The sequence below is a fragment of the Oncorhynchus keta genome, chromosome 11 (assembly GCF_023373465.1).
Source record: "Oncorhynchus keta strain PuntledgeMale-10-30-2019 chromosome 11, Oket_V2, whole genome shotgun sequence".
NCBI classification, from domain to species: Eukaryota; Metazoa; Chordata; class Actinopteri; order Salmoniformes; family Salmonidae; genus Oncorhynchus; species Oncorhynchus keta.
The window spans coordinates 15,132,328-15,149,544 of NC_068431.1; the positions used below are offsets into that span (position 1 = coordinate 15,132,328).

Sequence of the window (17,217 nt, forward strand, 5' to 3'; positions counted from 1 at the left end):
CTATCTCTCTCTATCCATCTCCCTCTGTCTCTCTTCCCTCTCTCTCTATCCATCTCCCTCTGTCTCTCTTCCCTCTCTCTCTATCCATCTCCCTCTGTCTCTCTTCCCTCTCTCTGTCTGTCCATCTCACTCTGTGTCTCTCTCTATACCTGGTTCTAAGATGCATCCTTTGTCCTGATCTTGTCCACATTCTTATTGTGCCCACATTTCCAGAAAGGAGTAGATGATTAAAAGACACATTGTGTTCTGATTTCCTCAGATCTTCCTGACCACCTTCGTAGGTAGTCAGGCACTCATTGTGTCTGGATATCTTACAAATGTAAACGGATCTGGACAGTGAAACCATTTAAATCGTCATTGTCCTGCCTTCTAAAATCATTGACACGTGGCACCATTGACTTATAGCATCAATATCGGTCTTAAAATAAATCTGAATTATTTTGACAGAATAGCTGTCAAATAAATTACTTACAGGGAGTGACAGGGAAATGTGGTCACAATGCAGACACAGTGGGCAGATAAGAGACACATTTTGATACCATGTGTAAACATATTCCTGACAATGTGGGCACAATGTATAAATAAGGCTTCTGTGTGAATGTCACCCCCATCTCTCTCTCTCTCTCTCTCTCTCTCTCTCTCTCTCTCTCTCTCTCTCTCTCTCTCTCTCTCTCTCTCTCTCTCTCTCTCTCTCTCTCTCTCTCTCTCTCTCTCTCTCTCTCTCTCTCTCTCTCTCTCTCTCCGTGCTCCACTTCTCTTGTTGGCTGTCTGCCAGGGACTGGCGCCCCACTGTGAAAGCACCTGTACTAGCTCTCCAGGCTGTCTGCCAGGGACTGGCGCCCCACTGTGAAAGCACCTGTACTAGCTCTCCAGGCTGTCTGCCAGGGACTGGCGCCCCACTGTGAAAGCACCTGTACTAGCTCTCCAGGCTGTCTGCCAGGGACTGGCGCCCCACTGTGAAAGCACCTGTACTAGCTCTCCAGGCTGTCTGCCAGGGACTGGCGCCCCACTGTGAAAGCACCTGTACTAGCTCTCCAGGCTGTCTGCCAGGGACTGGCGCCCCACTGTGAAAGCACCTGTACTAGCTCTCCAGGCTGTCTGCCAGGGACTGGCGCCCCACTGTGAAAGCACCTGTACTAGCTCTCCAGGCTGTCTGCCAGGGACTGGCGCACCCACTGTGAAAGCACCTGTACTAGCTCTCCAGGCTGTCTGCCAGGGACTGGCGCCCCACTGTGAAAGCACCTGTACTAGCTCTCCAGCTCTCCAGGCTGTCTGCCAGGGACTGGCGCCCCACTGTGAAAGCACCTGTACTAGCTCTCCAGGCTGTCTGCCAGGGACTGGCGCCCCACTGTGAAAGCACCTGTACTAGCTCTCCAGGCTGTCTGCCAGGGACTGGCGCCCCCCACTGTGAAAGCACCTGTACTAGCTCTCCAGGCTGTCTGCCAGGGACTGGCGCCCCACTGTGAAAGCACCTGTACTAGCTCTCCAGGCTGTCTGCCTGTCTGGGACTGGCGCCCCACTGTGAAAGCACCTGTACTAGCTCTCCAGGCTGTCTGCCAGGGACTGGCGCCCCACTGTGAAAGCACCTGTACTAGCTCTCCAGGCTGTCTGCCAGGGACTGGCGCCCCACTGTGAAAGCACCTGTACTAGCTCTCCAGGCTGTCTGCCAGGGACTGGCGCCCCACTGTGAAAGCACCTGTACTAGCTCTCCAGGCTGTCTGCCAGGGACTGGCGCCCCACTGTGAAAGCACCTGTACTAGCTCTCCAGGCTGTCTGCCAGGGACTGGCGCCCCACTGTGAAAGCACCTGTACTAGCTCTCCAGGCTGTCTGCCAGGGACTGGCGCCCCACTGTGAAAGCACCTGTACTAGCTCTCCAGGCTGTCTGCCAGGGACTGGCGCCCCACTGTGAAAGCACCTGTACTAGCTCTCCAGGCTCTGCCAGGCTGTCTGCAGGCAGGGACTGGCGCCCCACTGTGAAAGCACCTGTACTAGCTCTCCAGGCTGTCTGCCAGGGACTGGCGCCCCACTGTGAAAGCACCTGTACTAGCTCTCCAGGCTGTCTGCCAGGGACTCCAGGCGCCCCACTGTGAAAGCACCTGTACTAGCTCTCCAGGCTGTCTGCCAGGGACTGGCGCCCCACTGTGAAAGCACCTGTACTAGCTCTCCAGGCTGTCTGCCAGGGACTGGCGCCCCACTGTGAAAGCACCTGTACTAGCTCTCCAGGCTGTCTGCCAGGGACTGGCGCCCCACTGTGAAAGCACCTGTACTAGCTCTCCAGGCTGTCTGCCAGGGACTGGCGCCCCACTGTGAAAGCACCTGTACTAGCTCTCCAGGCTGTCTGCCAGGGACTGGCGCCCCACTGTGAAAGCACCTGTACTAGCTCTCCAGGCTGTCTGCCCCACTGTGGGACTGGCTCTCCAGGCTGATTGCCAGGGACTGGCGCCCCACTGTGAAAGCACCCCCACTGGCGCCCCACTGTGAAAGCACCTGTACTAGCTCTCCAGGCTGTCTGCCAGGGACTGGCGCCCCACTGTGGCACCTGTACTAGCTCCAGGGACTGGACTGGCGCCCCACTGTGAAAGCACCTGTACTAGCTCTCCAGGCTGTCTGCCAGGGACTGGCGCCCCACTGTGAAAGCACCTGTACTAGCTCTCCAGGCTGTCTGCCAGGGACTGGCGCCCCACTGTGAAAGCACCTGTACTAGCTCTCCAGGCTGTCTGCCAGGGACTGGCGCCCCACTGTGAAAGCACCTGTACTAGCTCTCCAGGCTGTCTGCCAGGGACTGGCGCCCCACTGTGAAAGCACCTGTACTAGCTCTCCAGGCTGTCTGCCCCAGGGACTGGCGCTGGCGCCCCACTGTGAAAGCACCTGTACTAGCTCTCCAGGCTGTCTGCCAGGGACTGGCGCCCCACTGTGAAAGCACCTGTACTAGCTCTCCAGGCTGTCTGCCAGGGACTGGCGCCCCACTGTGAAAGCACCTGTACTAGCTCTCCAGGCTGTCTGCCAGGGACTGGCGCCCCACTGTGAAAGCACCTGTACTAGCTCTCCAGGCTGTCTGCCAGGGACTGGCGCCCCACTGTGAAAGCACCTGTACTAGCTCTCCAGGCTGTCTGCCAGGGACTGGCGCCCCACTGTGAAAGCACCTGTACTAGCTCTCCAGCTCTCCAGGCTGTCTGCCAGGGACTGCCAGGGCGCCCCACTGTGAAAGCACCTGTACTAGCTCTCCAGGCTGTCTGCCAGGGACTGGCGCCCCACTGTGAAAGCACCTGTACTAGCTCTCCAGGCTGTCTGCCAGGGACTGGCGCCCACTGGGACTGTACTAGCAGGCTGTCTGCCAGGGACTGGCGTGAAAGCACCTGTACTAGCTCTCCAGGCTGTCTGCCAGGGACTGGCGCCCCACTGTGAAAGCACCTGTACTAGCTCTCCAGGCTGATTGCCAGGGACTGGCGCCCACTGTGAAAGCACCTGTACTCCAGCTCTGGCGCCCCAGGCTGTCTGCCAGGGACTGGCGCCCCACTGTGAAAGCACCTGTACTAGCTCTCCAGGCTGTCTGCCAGGGACTGGCGCCCACTGTGAAAGCACCTGTACTAGCTCTCCAGGCTGTCTGCGCCCAGGGACTGTACTAGCTCTCCAGGCTGTCTGCCAGGGACTGGCGCCCCACTGTGAAAGCACCTGTACTAGCTCTCCAGGCTGATTGCCAGGGGCCCCACTGTGAAAGCACCTGTACTAGCTCTCCAGGCTGATTGCCAGGGACTGGCGCCCCACTGTGAAAGCACCTGTACTAGCTCTCCAGGCTCTCCAGGCTGATTGCCAGGGACTGAGGCCCCACTGTGAAAGCACCTGTACTAGCTCTCCAGGCTGATTGCCAGGGACTGAGGCCCCACTGTGAAAGCACCTGCCAGGGTGGCGCCCCACTGAAAGCAGCTAGCTCCAGGCTGATTGCCAGGGACTGGCGCCCCACTGTGAAAGCACCTGTACTAGCTCTCCAGGCTGTCTGCCAGGGACTGGCGCCCCACTGTGAAAGCACCTGTACTAGCTCTCCAGGCTGATTGCCAGGGACTGGCGCCCCACTGTGAAAGCACCTGTACTAGCTCTCCAGGCTGTCTGCCAGGGACTGGCGCCCCACTGTGAAAGCACCTGTACTCCAGCTCTGGCGCCCCCAGGCTGATTGCCAGGGACTGGCGCCCCACTGTGAAAGCACCTGTACTAGCTCTCCAGGCTGATTGCCAGGGACTGGCGCCCCACTGTGAAGCTCTCCAGGCACCTGTACTAGCTCTCCAGGCTGATTGCCAGGGACTGGCGCCCCACTGTGAAAGCACCTGTACTAGCTCTCCAGGCTGTCTGCCAGGGACTGGCGCCCCACTGTGAAAGCACCTGTACTAGCTCTCCAGGCTGTCTGCCAGGGACTGGCGCCCCACTGTGAAAGCACCTGTACTAGCTCTCCAGGCTGATTGCCAGGGACTGGCGCCCCACTGTGAAAGCACCTGTACTAGCTCTCCAGGCTGATTGCCAGGGACTGGCGCCCCACTGTGAAAGCACCTGTACTAGCTCTCCAGGCTGATTGCCAGGGACTGGCGCCCCACTGTGAAAGCACCTGTACTAGCTCTCCAGGCTGATTGCCAGGCCTGTACAGGGGGTCAAGAAACTTACGGTGGGAGTCGTCTAAGGTCCAATCTGGCCCAAGCAGTCTGCCTAACACCAACCCAGTGCCCAGAGAGGGCGAGAAACTGTCATAACACCGGCAAGGCTGCCAGGATAGGTTGTCACGGAGATGTTGTTGTTCTCACGTGATTAACATCACTAAATGTGTGACACTGTTTCAGTGAAGGGCAAGTGGGCCTCTGAGAGAGATACTGGCTGTCCTTTAAAATGAGCAAAACTTCATTAATCTTTCTACAGTGCTTGATCTCCCCCTTCTTGTCCCAAGTATCAACAACCATTATCTGGGTCATAGGATAATCTTTACTGTCTTAAAAAATATTCTGTCTGTGTGTGTGTGTGTGCGTGCGTGCGTGCGTGCGTGCGTGCGTGCGTGCGTGCGTGCGTGTGTGTGTGTGTGTGTGTGTGTGTGTGTGTGTGTGTGTGTGTGTGTGTGTGTGTGTGTGTGTGTGTGTGTGTCTGTGTGTACGTGCGTGCGTGCGTGTCTGTGTGTGTGTGTTCTTAAACCTGTAAACCTTTTAATTTCCCAGAATGGTCAGCTCCAACAGCGCCTGGACAATGTGGAGAGGGACTTCCTCATCTTCAACAGAGAAAGGTCGGACACTCAGTTTCTAATGAGAGAACTTATTGTATGTCCTAACAGAGATATACACTGTATAGTCTACTGAGAACACTCACTATGTACTCTACCGTTAAAAAGTTTGGGGTCACTTAGAAATGTCCTAGTTTTTGAATGAAAAGCACAGATTCCAAGAACACAGGATGAGATGTTACTATCCTTTGTGCAAGCACTTCCAAGAGTTAATGAACAGTGAGCGTGGTGAAATTTGGGGAGCGCATCGTCAGTAGTGTACCTTTGGTTCCTAGGGTGTTTCGGCCTTTCACACTATACACCCTCCCCAAAGGCGGCCAGCGACAGGCTGATCAATCCTACGCTTGCTTCCCATTCCCAATTAGTCATAGGAGTTGCCTTGTTGTTGATAGCCAACATCCCATGGGACTATGCATGGCAGTGGCGTCCTCCTCCCTGAGTCAAGCATTGTTGACCGCATACCTCCTGGCCCTCTCACTTCGGGGCCCAGCTGGGGTCTTTCCTCTTCATCCAGAGCCACTGACTGCTGCCTTCTGCCGCCTCTGATACAGCTTTGATTGCCGAACGCTGGCTCTGGCCCTTAATTCCCAGGTACTCTAAGCAGTCTGGTTGTAGATGTTGCCACAAAACCTCTGCTGCCCACCTCCACTGGTCGGACTTCTGTGTTCCAGCCATGATGCCGTGCTTCGGCAGCTAGATCAGCATAGCTTCAGATGTTTTCGCTCATAAGCCTCATCTACTGAGTTTTCCCAGGGTACTGTGAGCTCAATGATGAAGACCTTGTTGAGTGAACGGGACCAGAGCACCATGTCAGGTCTTAGGGTGGTGGTTGCGATCTCCGGAGGAAACACAAGTTGCCGGCCAATGTCAGCTAGCATGTTCCAGTCGCGGGCCAAGCGCAGCTGGTCTCGCTCTAATGGTGTAGAGCCGCTCTTCAGTGGTTTAGCCCCTTCGCGGACAAAGTTTGTCCGTAAGGAGTGTGATGCTGCTGTGGGTGGTAGGGAGCTGGTGGCAGCTCGCTTGTCCTCCAGGGCGGACGCAAGGTTTTTAAGGACTTGGTTGTGACGCCAAGTGTAGCGTCCTTGGGTGAGGCTTGTTTTACACCCTGTGAGAATGTGCCTGAGGTTGGCTGGCATGGAACAGAGGGCACAGTCCGGATCTTCACCATACCATTGGTGAAGATTAACTGGTGTTGGAAGGACGTCATATGTTGCTCTGATGGAAAAGCTCAACCGCCTCGCTTCCATGGCCCACAGATCCTTCCAGCTGATCTTCCTCTTCTCCACACTGTCCCATCGAGTCCACTGTCCCAGTTTGGCAAGAGAGACTGCCTTGGCCCACCTTGCAGCCTCCTCCTGATGGCGTACTTCCTGCACTACCATCTTCCGCCGCTCTGGTGCAGTGGCCTTACTCCAAGCAGCACGGCTCGTTAGCCCAAGGCCTCCTCTCCCTTGCTGAACATGACACACAAGGGCTGCTGTTGCCTCCTGGACTGCTTTTCCTGGCCTCCATTTGCGCCCAGTTGCCAATGTCGGCGCGTTGTTGCTCACCACTGGGTCTCGAGATTCATTCAGTGTCATCTGGAGCCTGGTTTTTGCACACTTGAATTCCTCTGTTAGACTGGTGAGGGGCAGCTTGAGGACACCATCTCCATAGAAGCCTATGGTGGTAAGGCATCGTGGAACTCCAAGCCACTTCTTTAAGTAGCCTGTGACTCCTCTTTCCATCTTCTCCACTGTTGAGATTGGAACCTCATACTGTGCTAAGGGCCACAACACCCGGGATAGGAGACCAAACTGCAGACACCAGGCCTTTAACTTTCCAGGTAGCTGGGTGTTGTCGATGGACTGTAGGCTACTACTGATGTATTTGCGCAGCTGTTGCACCTGGTCTTTGTCCTTCAGGCTTGCATCATACCACCTTCCAAGGCTTTTTACCGGCTGCTCAGACACTGTTGGGATTTGGTCATCTACGATGAAGAATTTCAGGTCAGAGAGTACTCCCTTCACAATCGAGATGCTGCGTGACTTGGATGGTTTAATCTTCATACGGGCCCAGCTGATGTTCTCCTCGAGTTTTCTGAGCAGTCTCCTGGTGCATGGGACAGTGGTGGTCAATGTTGTAATGTCGTCCATGTAGGCTCTGAGTGGAGGGAGGCGGAAACAAGAGTCGACTCGCTGTCCACCAGCAACCCATTTTGAGGATCTGATGATAACCTCCATTGCCATTGTGAATGCCAACGGAGAAATGGTACATCCTGCCATTATACCTACATTCAGGCACTGCCATGAGGTGGTGAACTCTGAGGTGGTGAAGCAGAACTGCAGATCCTGGAAGTACGACTTCACCAGTTTTGTGATGGTGTCCTGTATGTGGAAAAATCTGAAGTCAGACCACAGGAGTTCATGGGGCACAGAGCCAAATGCATTGGCGAGGTCGAGGAAGACTACATGGAGGTCCCTTTTCTCCACCTTGGCCATTTGGATCTGGTGCCAGATCATGCTGGAATGTTCCAAGCAGCCAGAGAACCCTGATATTCCTGCCTTCTGTACAGATCTATTGACGTACGCATTCCTTTGCAGGTACTCGGCCATCCTCTGGGCAATGACCCTAAAGAAGTGGAAGCGGAATTGGCTGATGTTCACTGCATCCTTCTCCTTAGGGATCAGGACCCCGCCTGCCCTACGCCACACTTTGGTTATTATCTTCTTCTGCCAAGCTGTTCTCATAAGCCTCCAGAGGAACCTCAGGACGTCTGGTGTGTTCTTATACACTTTGTACGGGACTCCATTTGGCCCCGGGGCTGATGCTGTTCTTGCCCGTCAAACTGTGTTTTCCACCTCTTTCCATGTTCAATGGGTGGGATATCTGATGGGATGGCCAGATGTTCATGTCGCTTTGAGTCAAAGTTTGTTGTTCTCAGGTGCTCCTCTAGGTCTTTCTTTGTTGTTTTTAGAGCTCCACTTTTTTCCTTTGTGAAGAGACTTTTAAGGAACTTGAAGGGATCTTTATAGAATCGAGTTCTAGTTTGTTCTTTCTTCCTTCTGCGTTTCCGTAGGTTCTCTGCTCTACGGAGGGATGCCAAACGGGTTTTGATGGCAGCCTGAAGTGCCGCTATGCCCTCCTTTTCCACTTCCGAGGCCTTCTTCCACTGTTTCTTAAGCTGCCGCCTTTCTTGAACGAGGCGCTTGATTTCTTGTTGCCTCCTGGAAACTGGTGGGGTTGGAACCTTTCTCCCTTTTGCCTCTTCCACTCCAAATCTTTCTGTCCCGTACTCATAGATGATGTCCCCCATCCTCTCCAACTTCTTCTCCACTGTGCCTCGGAGTTTCTCGAGGGTCAAGGTAAGATCAGTATTCACTGTTTCCCACAACTTCTTGTCACTGGCGCCAGGCCACTTCACATACGGTCTGTGCCCTGGTAGTCTCCTCTCGACTGCAGGTCTGGGAGGCTGGGTGAGTTCCACTCCTGTTGTTGGTTCCACCTCAGTTGCTACTTCGGTGCTTGAGTTTACGTCCTCCATGACAGTGGTACTGATGCACTGCAAACTATGGTTTGTGTCCAGTTGCTGTGCTTCATTCGACTGATTTGATCGCTTTTGCAGAAGGTAATCAATGCGAGTTCTCTGTCTCTCTTTACCCAAACACCCCTTCTTCCCCTGGTGGATCCTCAACCCATGGTGTGATGTAACTTTCCTCCAACCACAGACACATACCTGCATCTGTTTGTGGCCCACTGTTGCAGCAGAACTTGTGACAGTTGCTGTGGTGTTCTCTTGTGCTGTGCTCTCATTACTCGTAGTCGTTTCTAGTCCAGTCGTTACCATGTTGTCAGCCGATGAGTCATCTTCCATTAAAATAACATCAAATTGACCAGAAATACAGTGTAGACATTGTTAATGTTGTAAATTACTATTGTAGCTGGAAACAGCATATTTTTAATGGAATATCTACATAGGCATACAGAGGTCCATTATCAGCAGCTATCACTCTTGTTTTCCAATGGCACGTTGTGTCAGCTAATCCAAGTTTATACTTTTAAAAGGCTAATTGATCATTACAAACCCTTTTGCAATTATGTTATCACAGCTGAAAACTGTTGTCCTGATTAAAGAAGCAATAAAACTGTCCGCCTTTAAACTAGTTGAGTATCTGGAGCATCAGCATTTGTGGTTTCAATTACAGGCTCAAAATGTCCAGAAACAAATAACTTTCTTTTGAAACTCGTCAGTCTATTCTTGTTCTGAGAAATGAAGGCTCTTCCATGTGAGAAACTAAAGATCTTGTACAACGCTATGTACTACTCCCTTCACAGAACAGCGCAAACTGGCTCTAACCAGAATAGAAAGAGGAGTGGGAGGCCCCGGTGCACAACTGAGCAAGAGGACAAGAACATTAGAGTGTTTAGTTTGAAAAACAAATGCCTCACAAGTCCTCAACTGGCAGCTTCATTAAGTAATACCCTCAAAACTCCAGTCTCAACATCAACAGTGAAGAGATGACTCCGGGATGCTGGTCTTCTCGGCAGAGTTCCTCTGTCCAGTGTCTGTATTCTTTTGCCAATCTTAATATTTTTATTTTTATTGGCCAATCTGAGATATGGCTTTTTCTTTGCAACTCTTGCAACTCTTGATGTTCAAAACAGGAGTGATAGCTGCTGATAATGGGCCTCTGTATGCCTATGTAGATATCCCATTAAAAATCAGCCATTTCCAGCTACAATAGTCATTTACAACATTAACAATGTCTACACTGTATTTCTGATCAATTTGATGTTATTTTAATGGACAAAAAAACGTGATTTTCTTTCGAAAACTAGGACATTTCTAAGTGACCCCAAACTTTTGAACGGTGGTGTATGTCCAACAGAGATATAGAGTCTACTGAGAACAATCATGATATGTCCTACAGAGATATATAGTCTACTGAGAACAATCATGATATGTCCTACAGAGATATATAGTCTACTGAGAACAATCATGATATGTCCTACAGAGATATAGAGTCTACTGAGAACAATCATGATATGTCCTACAGAGATATAGAGTCTACTGAGAACAATCATGATATGTCCTACAGAGATATAGAGTCTACTGAGAACAATCATGATATGTCCTACAGAGATATAGAGTCTACTGAGAACAATCATGATATGTCCTACAGAGATATAGAGTCTACTGAGAACAATCATGATATGTCCTACAGAGATATAGAGTCTACTGAGAACAATCATGATATGTCCTACAGAGATATAGTCTACTGAGAACAATCATGATATGTCCTACAGAGATGTATAGTCTACTAAGAACAATCATGATATGTCCTCCATAGATATATAGTCTACTGAGAACAATCATGATATGTCCTACAGAGATATATAGTCTACTGAGAACAATCATGATATGTCCTACATAGATATAGAGTCTACTGAGAACAATCATGATATGTCCTACATAGATATAGAGTCTACTGAGAACAATCATGATATGTCCTACATAGATATATAGTCTACTGAGAACAATCGTGATATGTCCTCCATAGATATATAGTCTACTGAGAACAATCATGATATGTCCTACATAGATATATAGTCTACTGAGAACAATCATGATATGTCCTACATAGATATAGAGTCTACTGAGAACAATCATGATATGTCCTACATAGATATATAGTCTACTGAGAACAATCGTGATATGTCCTCCATAGATATATAGTCTACTGAGAACAATCATGATATGTCCTCCATAGATATATAGTCTACTGAGAACAATCATGATATGTCCTACATAGATATATAGTCTACTGAGAACAATCATGATATGTCCTCCATAGATATATAGTCTACTGAGAACAATCATGATATGTCCTACATAGATATATGTGTGTTCTTAAACCTGGTGGCCTACATTAACACCAAAATGTTGCACCTGCTGTCGCCCCCAATTTATTTTTAAAAATCGTGCAGATTTGATGTCCTCTACTTATGAGTTTCAATGTGGGTTGCCAAAGAACTGTTACATCCTTCTAATAAAATCGGCAGAGCAGTTAGGCCTAAATTAAATGGCTGAAGGCAAAGTATTGGCCACAGTCAACATGACATATTTACAGCAACGATTGCGATAATGAATCCTGTATGTGTCCCCTACTGCTGAGTAACTCCTTGAATGTATGTAACATGATAGAATTTGATGAAAACCCTTTTTAATTTACATATCAATACCAGATAGCAAAACATCTAGCTTTTGTGGGTTTCACCTGATAGGTCAAAGAAGACTGTAGTGGGAACAGAAGCAACAGGCCTCACCACGACAGAGAAGAACAAGGCTATTGAAGACGGACAGAACAACAACGTGGACCCGGCAGCCTACATATCAGGATAGTGGACTACGGCTTTAGCCCGAAGTCGCTACGTGTAGCTGGCCCCAGCTTGTAGATCAGCACCCAATCTCCCACTCTCCCTCTGCCGCCGGCCGGTGTAGGCACTCAGATTGACCTTTAACCTTGACACATTCCCCAACAGCCAGCCACTATACCCAGACTGCTGGAGGTCACATAAACTACTACTTTACAGAGTGAGTGGCACCTGACCTAGAGCAGACAGACAGACCCTGGCTCGTTCTTCTTTTCCTAGCCCAGGGATGTGGCCTCTCAGTGGTCACCCCTTCTTACACTCTGCCCTACCCTGACTTGGTCTGACTTGGCCTGATGCACCATGATCCCCTGGAGCTCCCCTCCCTCCACCAAGTCAGCCAGGCCCAGAAAATGATTTGCCTGCCAGCCCAGCAAGAAGCAGAGACAGACAGGATACAGCCACCATGCCTGCTAAGCTGAGGCTAGGCTCAGTCCAGGAAGAAAATGAAGCCTGATGTTGACAAATAGGATACTATGTCTGCAGTACATGAAAACAGAGAAAGGGGGTGTAAGTTGCCTCACAAAAAATGAATAATAATTAGAGATGAGATATACTGCCTTTGTTTTCAAGACACCAACCACAGATTCCTCTTGGAATACAAAGGGAACCACTGACTTCAGCAGAGACAGAGTTTACTTGAGTCTCTGTGATGACGTTAGGCATCACTTGTGCCTCTCAAGCAAACCAAGATGACAGGTACTTGACATGGACATTTGGGATATAAATATTTATAGATAAATAGATATTTATTGTCTGTTCCTGCTTTGCACACGCTTCTCCATTAATCGTAGAGGTCAAAGTGTAGTGTCTGAATTCTCTTCTGTTTAATATAGGGGTGCCGTATAGCTCCTACTGTATATGACACCTGATTGGTTTCCCCATGCAGACAATGATAATCATATATGTAGTCTAATTGAAGTCACCATCCTGTTGTTCAATATGTGCTTGAAAAATAGCTTTGCCAGTCTTTTGACCCTTTCTGCAATACAATGACATATTATCCAAGGCTTTCCCTGTCCCAGGTTATTAGATCTCCTATTGGCACCGTTATAACAACCATTATCGGTACAGATATTCTAATTATTGTAGGTTTTGATAAATGTATGTCATTCAAGGGCCCAATGAAAGCAGAGTTGTAAAATGAGTACTCTATTTGGTTTTTCATTTGTTGTCACTGTGTGGACTATTACCTGTAAATGTGGTCAAGCAGCGATTATAAAAGTTGTGCCTTAATGTAATACTTTTCCTTGGGACCCCGACCTTATTATTTTATTAAATACACAAAATGAGCAGTTAGGTAACATCTGGGAATTCAAAAGGAAAAGTTCACCAGTGTTTTTTTTTGCTATTGAAAAGTAGCACAGTAATAAAGTGCTTTAGGGGTTAACTAACTAACTGCTTGTTTGTTTGTTTTTGTTTGAATAAATAGCCAGATAAGAAATGTGGCCTTGTGTGGATTTAGCAACAGTTGGAGGCATTGTTTAAAAAGACTGAAAAACATCATTGTAAAAGGGGGAAAAAAAAGTTGCATTCATCTCCTCCTGTGCAGACTGCCTTGGGTCATACCACAGCACTTCCCAATCCTATTACCTGGAGCTGTGCCCCTCTATATGGAGTATAGTGGTTATGGTGGGTATGGGATCTCTATATGGAGTATAGTGGTTATGGTGGGTATGGGATCTCTATATGGAGTATAGTGGTTATGGTGGGTATGGGATCTCTATATGGAGTATAGTGGTTATGGTGGGTATGAATCTCTATATGGAGTATAGTGGTTATGATGGGTCTGTACCTCTATATGGAGTATAGTGGTTATGGTGGGTCTGTACCTCTATATGGAGTATAGTGGTTATGGTGGGTATGAATCTCTATATGGAGTATAGTTGTCATGGTGGGTATGAATCCTGTAGTTGTAGAGCTGTCTGGCTCTTCCTAGAGGGGAAGTCAAGAGCATACCAATCACACTACTGACTGAGTGGGAATCATCATCTCCTGGAGCACATAGAGAGAGGATGAGAGAGAAAAGGAGGGGAGATTGAGAGAGAGATATGGGGGAGAGAGAGTGGAGAAAAGAGAAAGGAGAAAGGAGAGAGAGGAGGTGTTGAGAGAAAGAGGAAGAGAGAGGGAGGGAGAAAGAGAGTTGTGTACATAACCTGTGAAAACGAGGTGATGAGTTTGCCAGAGAAATAGCTCAGAGGGTTATTAACCCTCAACTACACTAGACCTGTCATTGAGGGTTAAACACTAGACCTGTAGTTGAGGGTTAAACACTAGACCTGTATGTAGTTGAGGGTTAAACACTAGACCTGTCATTGAGGGTTAAACACTAGACCTGTAGTTGAGGGTTAAACACTAGACCTGTAGTTGAGGGTTAAACACTAGACCTGTATGTAGTTGAGGGTTAAACACTAGACCTGTCATTGAGGGTTAAACACTAGACCTGTAGTTGAGGGTTAAACACTAGACCTGTAGTTGAGGGTTAAACACTAGACCTGTAGTTGAGGGTTAAACACTAGACCTGTCATTGAGGGTTAAACACTAGACCTGTAGTTGAGGGTTAAACACTAGACCTGTAGTTGAGGGTTAAACACTAGACCTGTAGTTGAGGGTTAAACACTAGACCTGTAGTTGAGGGTTAAACACTAGACCTGTAGTTGAGGGTTAAACACTAGACCTGTAGTTGAGGGTTAAACACTAGACCTGTAGTTGAGGGTTAAACACTAGACCTGTCATTGAGGGTTAAACACTAGACCTGTAGTTGAGGGTTAAACACTAGACCTGTAGTTGAGGGTTAAACACTAGACCTGTCGTTGAGGGTTAAACACTAGACCTGTAGTTGAGGGTTAAACACTAGACCTGTAGTTGAGGGTTAAACACTAGACTTGAGGGTTAGACCTGTAGTTGAGGGTTAAACACTAGACCTGTAGTTGAGGGTTAAACACTAGACCTGTAGTTGAGGGTTAAACACTAGACCTGTAGTTGAGGGTTAAACACTAGACCTGTCATTGAGGGTTAAACACTAGACCTGTAGTTGAGGGTTAAACACTAGACCTGTAGTTGAGGGTTAAACACTAGACCTGTAGTTGAGGGTTAAACACTAGACCTGTAGTTGAGGGTAGACCTGGAGTTGAGGGTTAAACACTAGACCTGTAGTTGAGGGTTAAACACTAGACCTAGACCTGTAGTTGAGGGTTAAACACTAGACCTGTAGTTGAGGGTTAAACACTAGACCTGTCATTGAGGGTTAAACACTAGACCTGTAGTTGAGGGTTAAACACTAGACCTGTAGTTGAGGGTTAAACACTAGACCTGTCATTGAGGGTTAAACACTAGACCTGTAGTTGAGGGTTAAACACTAGACCTGTAGTTGAGGGTTAAACACTAGACCTGTAGTTGAGGGTTAAACACCAGACCTGTAGTTGAGGGTTAAACACTAGACCTGTAGTTGAGGGTTAAACACTAGACCTGTAGTTGAGGGTTAAACACTAGACCTGTAGTTGAGGGTTAAACACTAGACCTGTAGTTGAGGGTTAAACACTAGACCTGTAGTTGAGGGTTAAACACTAGACCTGTGAGGGTTAAACACTTGAGGGTTAAACACTAGACCTGGGTTAAACACTAGAAGTTGAGGGTTAAACACTAGACCTGTAGTTGAGGGTTAAACACTAGACCTGTAGTTGAGGGTTAAACACTAGACCTGTAGTTGAGGGTTAAACACTAGACCTGTAGTTGAGGGTTAAACACTAGACCTGTCATTGAGGGTTAAACACTAGACCTGTAGTTGAGGGTTAAACACTAGACCTGTCAGTTGAGGGTTAAACACTAGACCTGTAGTTGAGGGTTAAACACTAGAGTTGAGGGTTAAACACTAGACCTGTAGTTGAGGGTTAAACACTAGACCTGTAGTTGAGGGTTAAACACTAGACCTGTAGTTGAGGGTTAAACACTAGACCTGTAGTTGAGGGTTAAACACTAGACCTGTAGTTGAGGGTTAAACACTAGACCTGTAGTTGAGGGTTAAAACTAGACACTGTAGTTGAGGGTTAAACACTAGACCTGTAGTTGAGGGTTAAACACTAGACCTGTAGTTGAGGGTTAAACACTAGACCTGAGGGTTAAACACTAGACCTGTCATTGAGGGTTAAACACTAGACCTGAGGGTTAAACACTAGACCTGTAGTTGAGGGTTAAACACTAGACCTGTAGTTGAGGGTTAAACACTAGACCTGTAGTTGAGGGTTAAACACTAGACCTGTAGTTGAGGTTAAAACACCTAGACCTGTAGTTGAGGGTTAAACACTAGACCTGTAGTTGAGTGTTAAACACTAGACCTGTCATTGAGGGTTAAACACTAGACCTGTAGTTGAGGGTTAAACACTAGACCTGTAGTTGAGGGTTAAACACTAGACCTGTAGACCAGTTGAGGGTTAAACACTAGACCTGTAGTTGAGGGTTAAACACTAGACCTGTAGTTGAGGGTTAAACACTAGACCTGTAGTTGAGGGTTAAACACTAGACCTGTAGTTGAGGGTTAAACACTAGACCTGTCATTGAGGGTTAAACACTAGACCTGTCATTGAGGGTTAAACACTAGACCTGTAGTTGAGGGTTAAACACTAGACCTGTCATTGAGGGTTAAACACTAGACCTGTCATTGAGGGTTAAACACTAGACCTGTAGTTGAGGGTTAAACACTAGACCTGTCATTGAGGGTTAAACACTAGACCTGTCATTGAGGGTTAAACACTAGACCTGTCATTGAGGGTTAAACACTAGACCTGTAGTTGAGGGTTAAACACTAGACCTGTAGTTGAGGGTTAAACACTAGACCTGTAGTTGAGGGTTAAACACTAGACCTGTAGTTGAGGGTTAAAAGCTATAATTAATGATGGCAGGTAGATAAACAAATGCATTTATGATTGGTTCCATCTCTATGCTTGGTGTGTGATCAATTTTCTATTATATACTACAATGAAACACTGCCACCTGGTGTTTGTGAGTAGTCTACTTAACGACATTTTACCTTGGCATCAACGGCAGTTTATTTATTCCCTGCCAACAGTAGACTGAGAAAACAGGATTTGGTTGTACTCAGATGTCAAAGACGTGAAATGAAATATGGTGTTTACAAAAATCCTTTCACCTTTAATTTATTTATGTCTATGCTAATCCAGTAATCTATTTCAAATAAAGATGAGGATAAGAAAATGTGGTCACGACTCATTGTGTGTACAATGGTAGTATTTGTGCCATGCGTAGGGATGGATGAGTCCGTGTTAATGATGTGTCACTGATATGTTGGAACTGAGGTAAGCACTACTGAGAATGTACTGTTTTTTAAAGTATTGGTTTTGCCCTTTATGCCTGAATTGGCACAGGGGAACCACAGAACACCCACAATAAAATGATCTAGAGAGAGAGAGCGCTGTGTGCTCTCTGTCTCTCTAGAACACTCTTATGTTGTGTGTAAATCCCTCAGTAGCCTTTACAGCTAGCTATCTGGATGAGTGACAGGGCTCTAACACATTAAGGACCTTATGAGCCAAAAGGA

The 17,217-nt window shown here is 48.0% G+C and overlaps 1 protein-coding gene and 1 long non-coding RNA gene across 6 annotated transcripts in view; one reads left to right on the forward strand and one right to left on the reverse strand.

Moving 5' to 3' along the window:
• Window positions 1-13,057, forward strand: part of LOC118390642 (serine/threonine-protein kinase 32A-like) — a 124,794-nt gene extending 111,737 nt beyond the window's left edge. The window contains exons 12-13 of the mRNA XM_052529491.1: window positions 5,191-5,255; window positions 11,517-13,057. Coding sequence (XP_052385451.1) covers window positions 5,191-5,255; window positions 11,517-11,634 — 183 coding nt within the window. The 3' untranslated portion in view covers window positions 11,635-13,057. The remainder of the gene's footprint in view (window positions 1-5,190; window positions 5,256-11,516) is intronic.
• Window positions 12,942-16,868, reverse strand: LOC127933088 (uncharacterized). Of its 5 annotated transcripts, XR_008147319.1 has the most exons (7): window positions 16,185-16,868; window positions 15,998-16,023; window positions 15,795-15,820; window positions 15,390-15,441; window positions 14,872-15,079; window positions 14,640-14,691; window positions 12,942-14,496 (listed from the first exon to the last, which is right to left on the reverse strand). It is a non-coding gene; the product is annotated as an uncharacterized LOC127933088 (long non-coding RNA). The 5 variants fall into 5 exon arrangements; XR_008147318.1 differs by lacking the exons at window positions 15,390-15,441; window positions 15,795-15,820; window positions 15,998-16,023 and having other exon boundaries at window positions 16,133-16,236; window positions 16,289-16,868; XR_008147320.1 differs by lacking the exons at window positions 15,390-15,441; window positions 15,795-15,820; window positions 15,998-16,023 and having other exon boundaries at window positions 14,872-15,001; window positions 16,133-16,868.
• Between the last annotated feature and the right edge of the window lie 349 nt (window positions 16,869-17,217).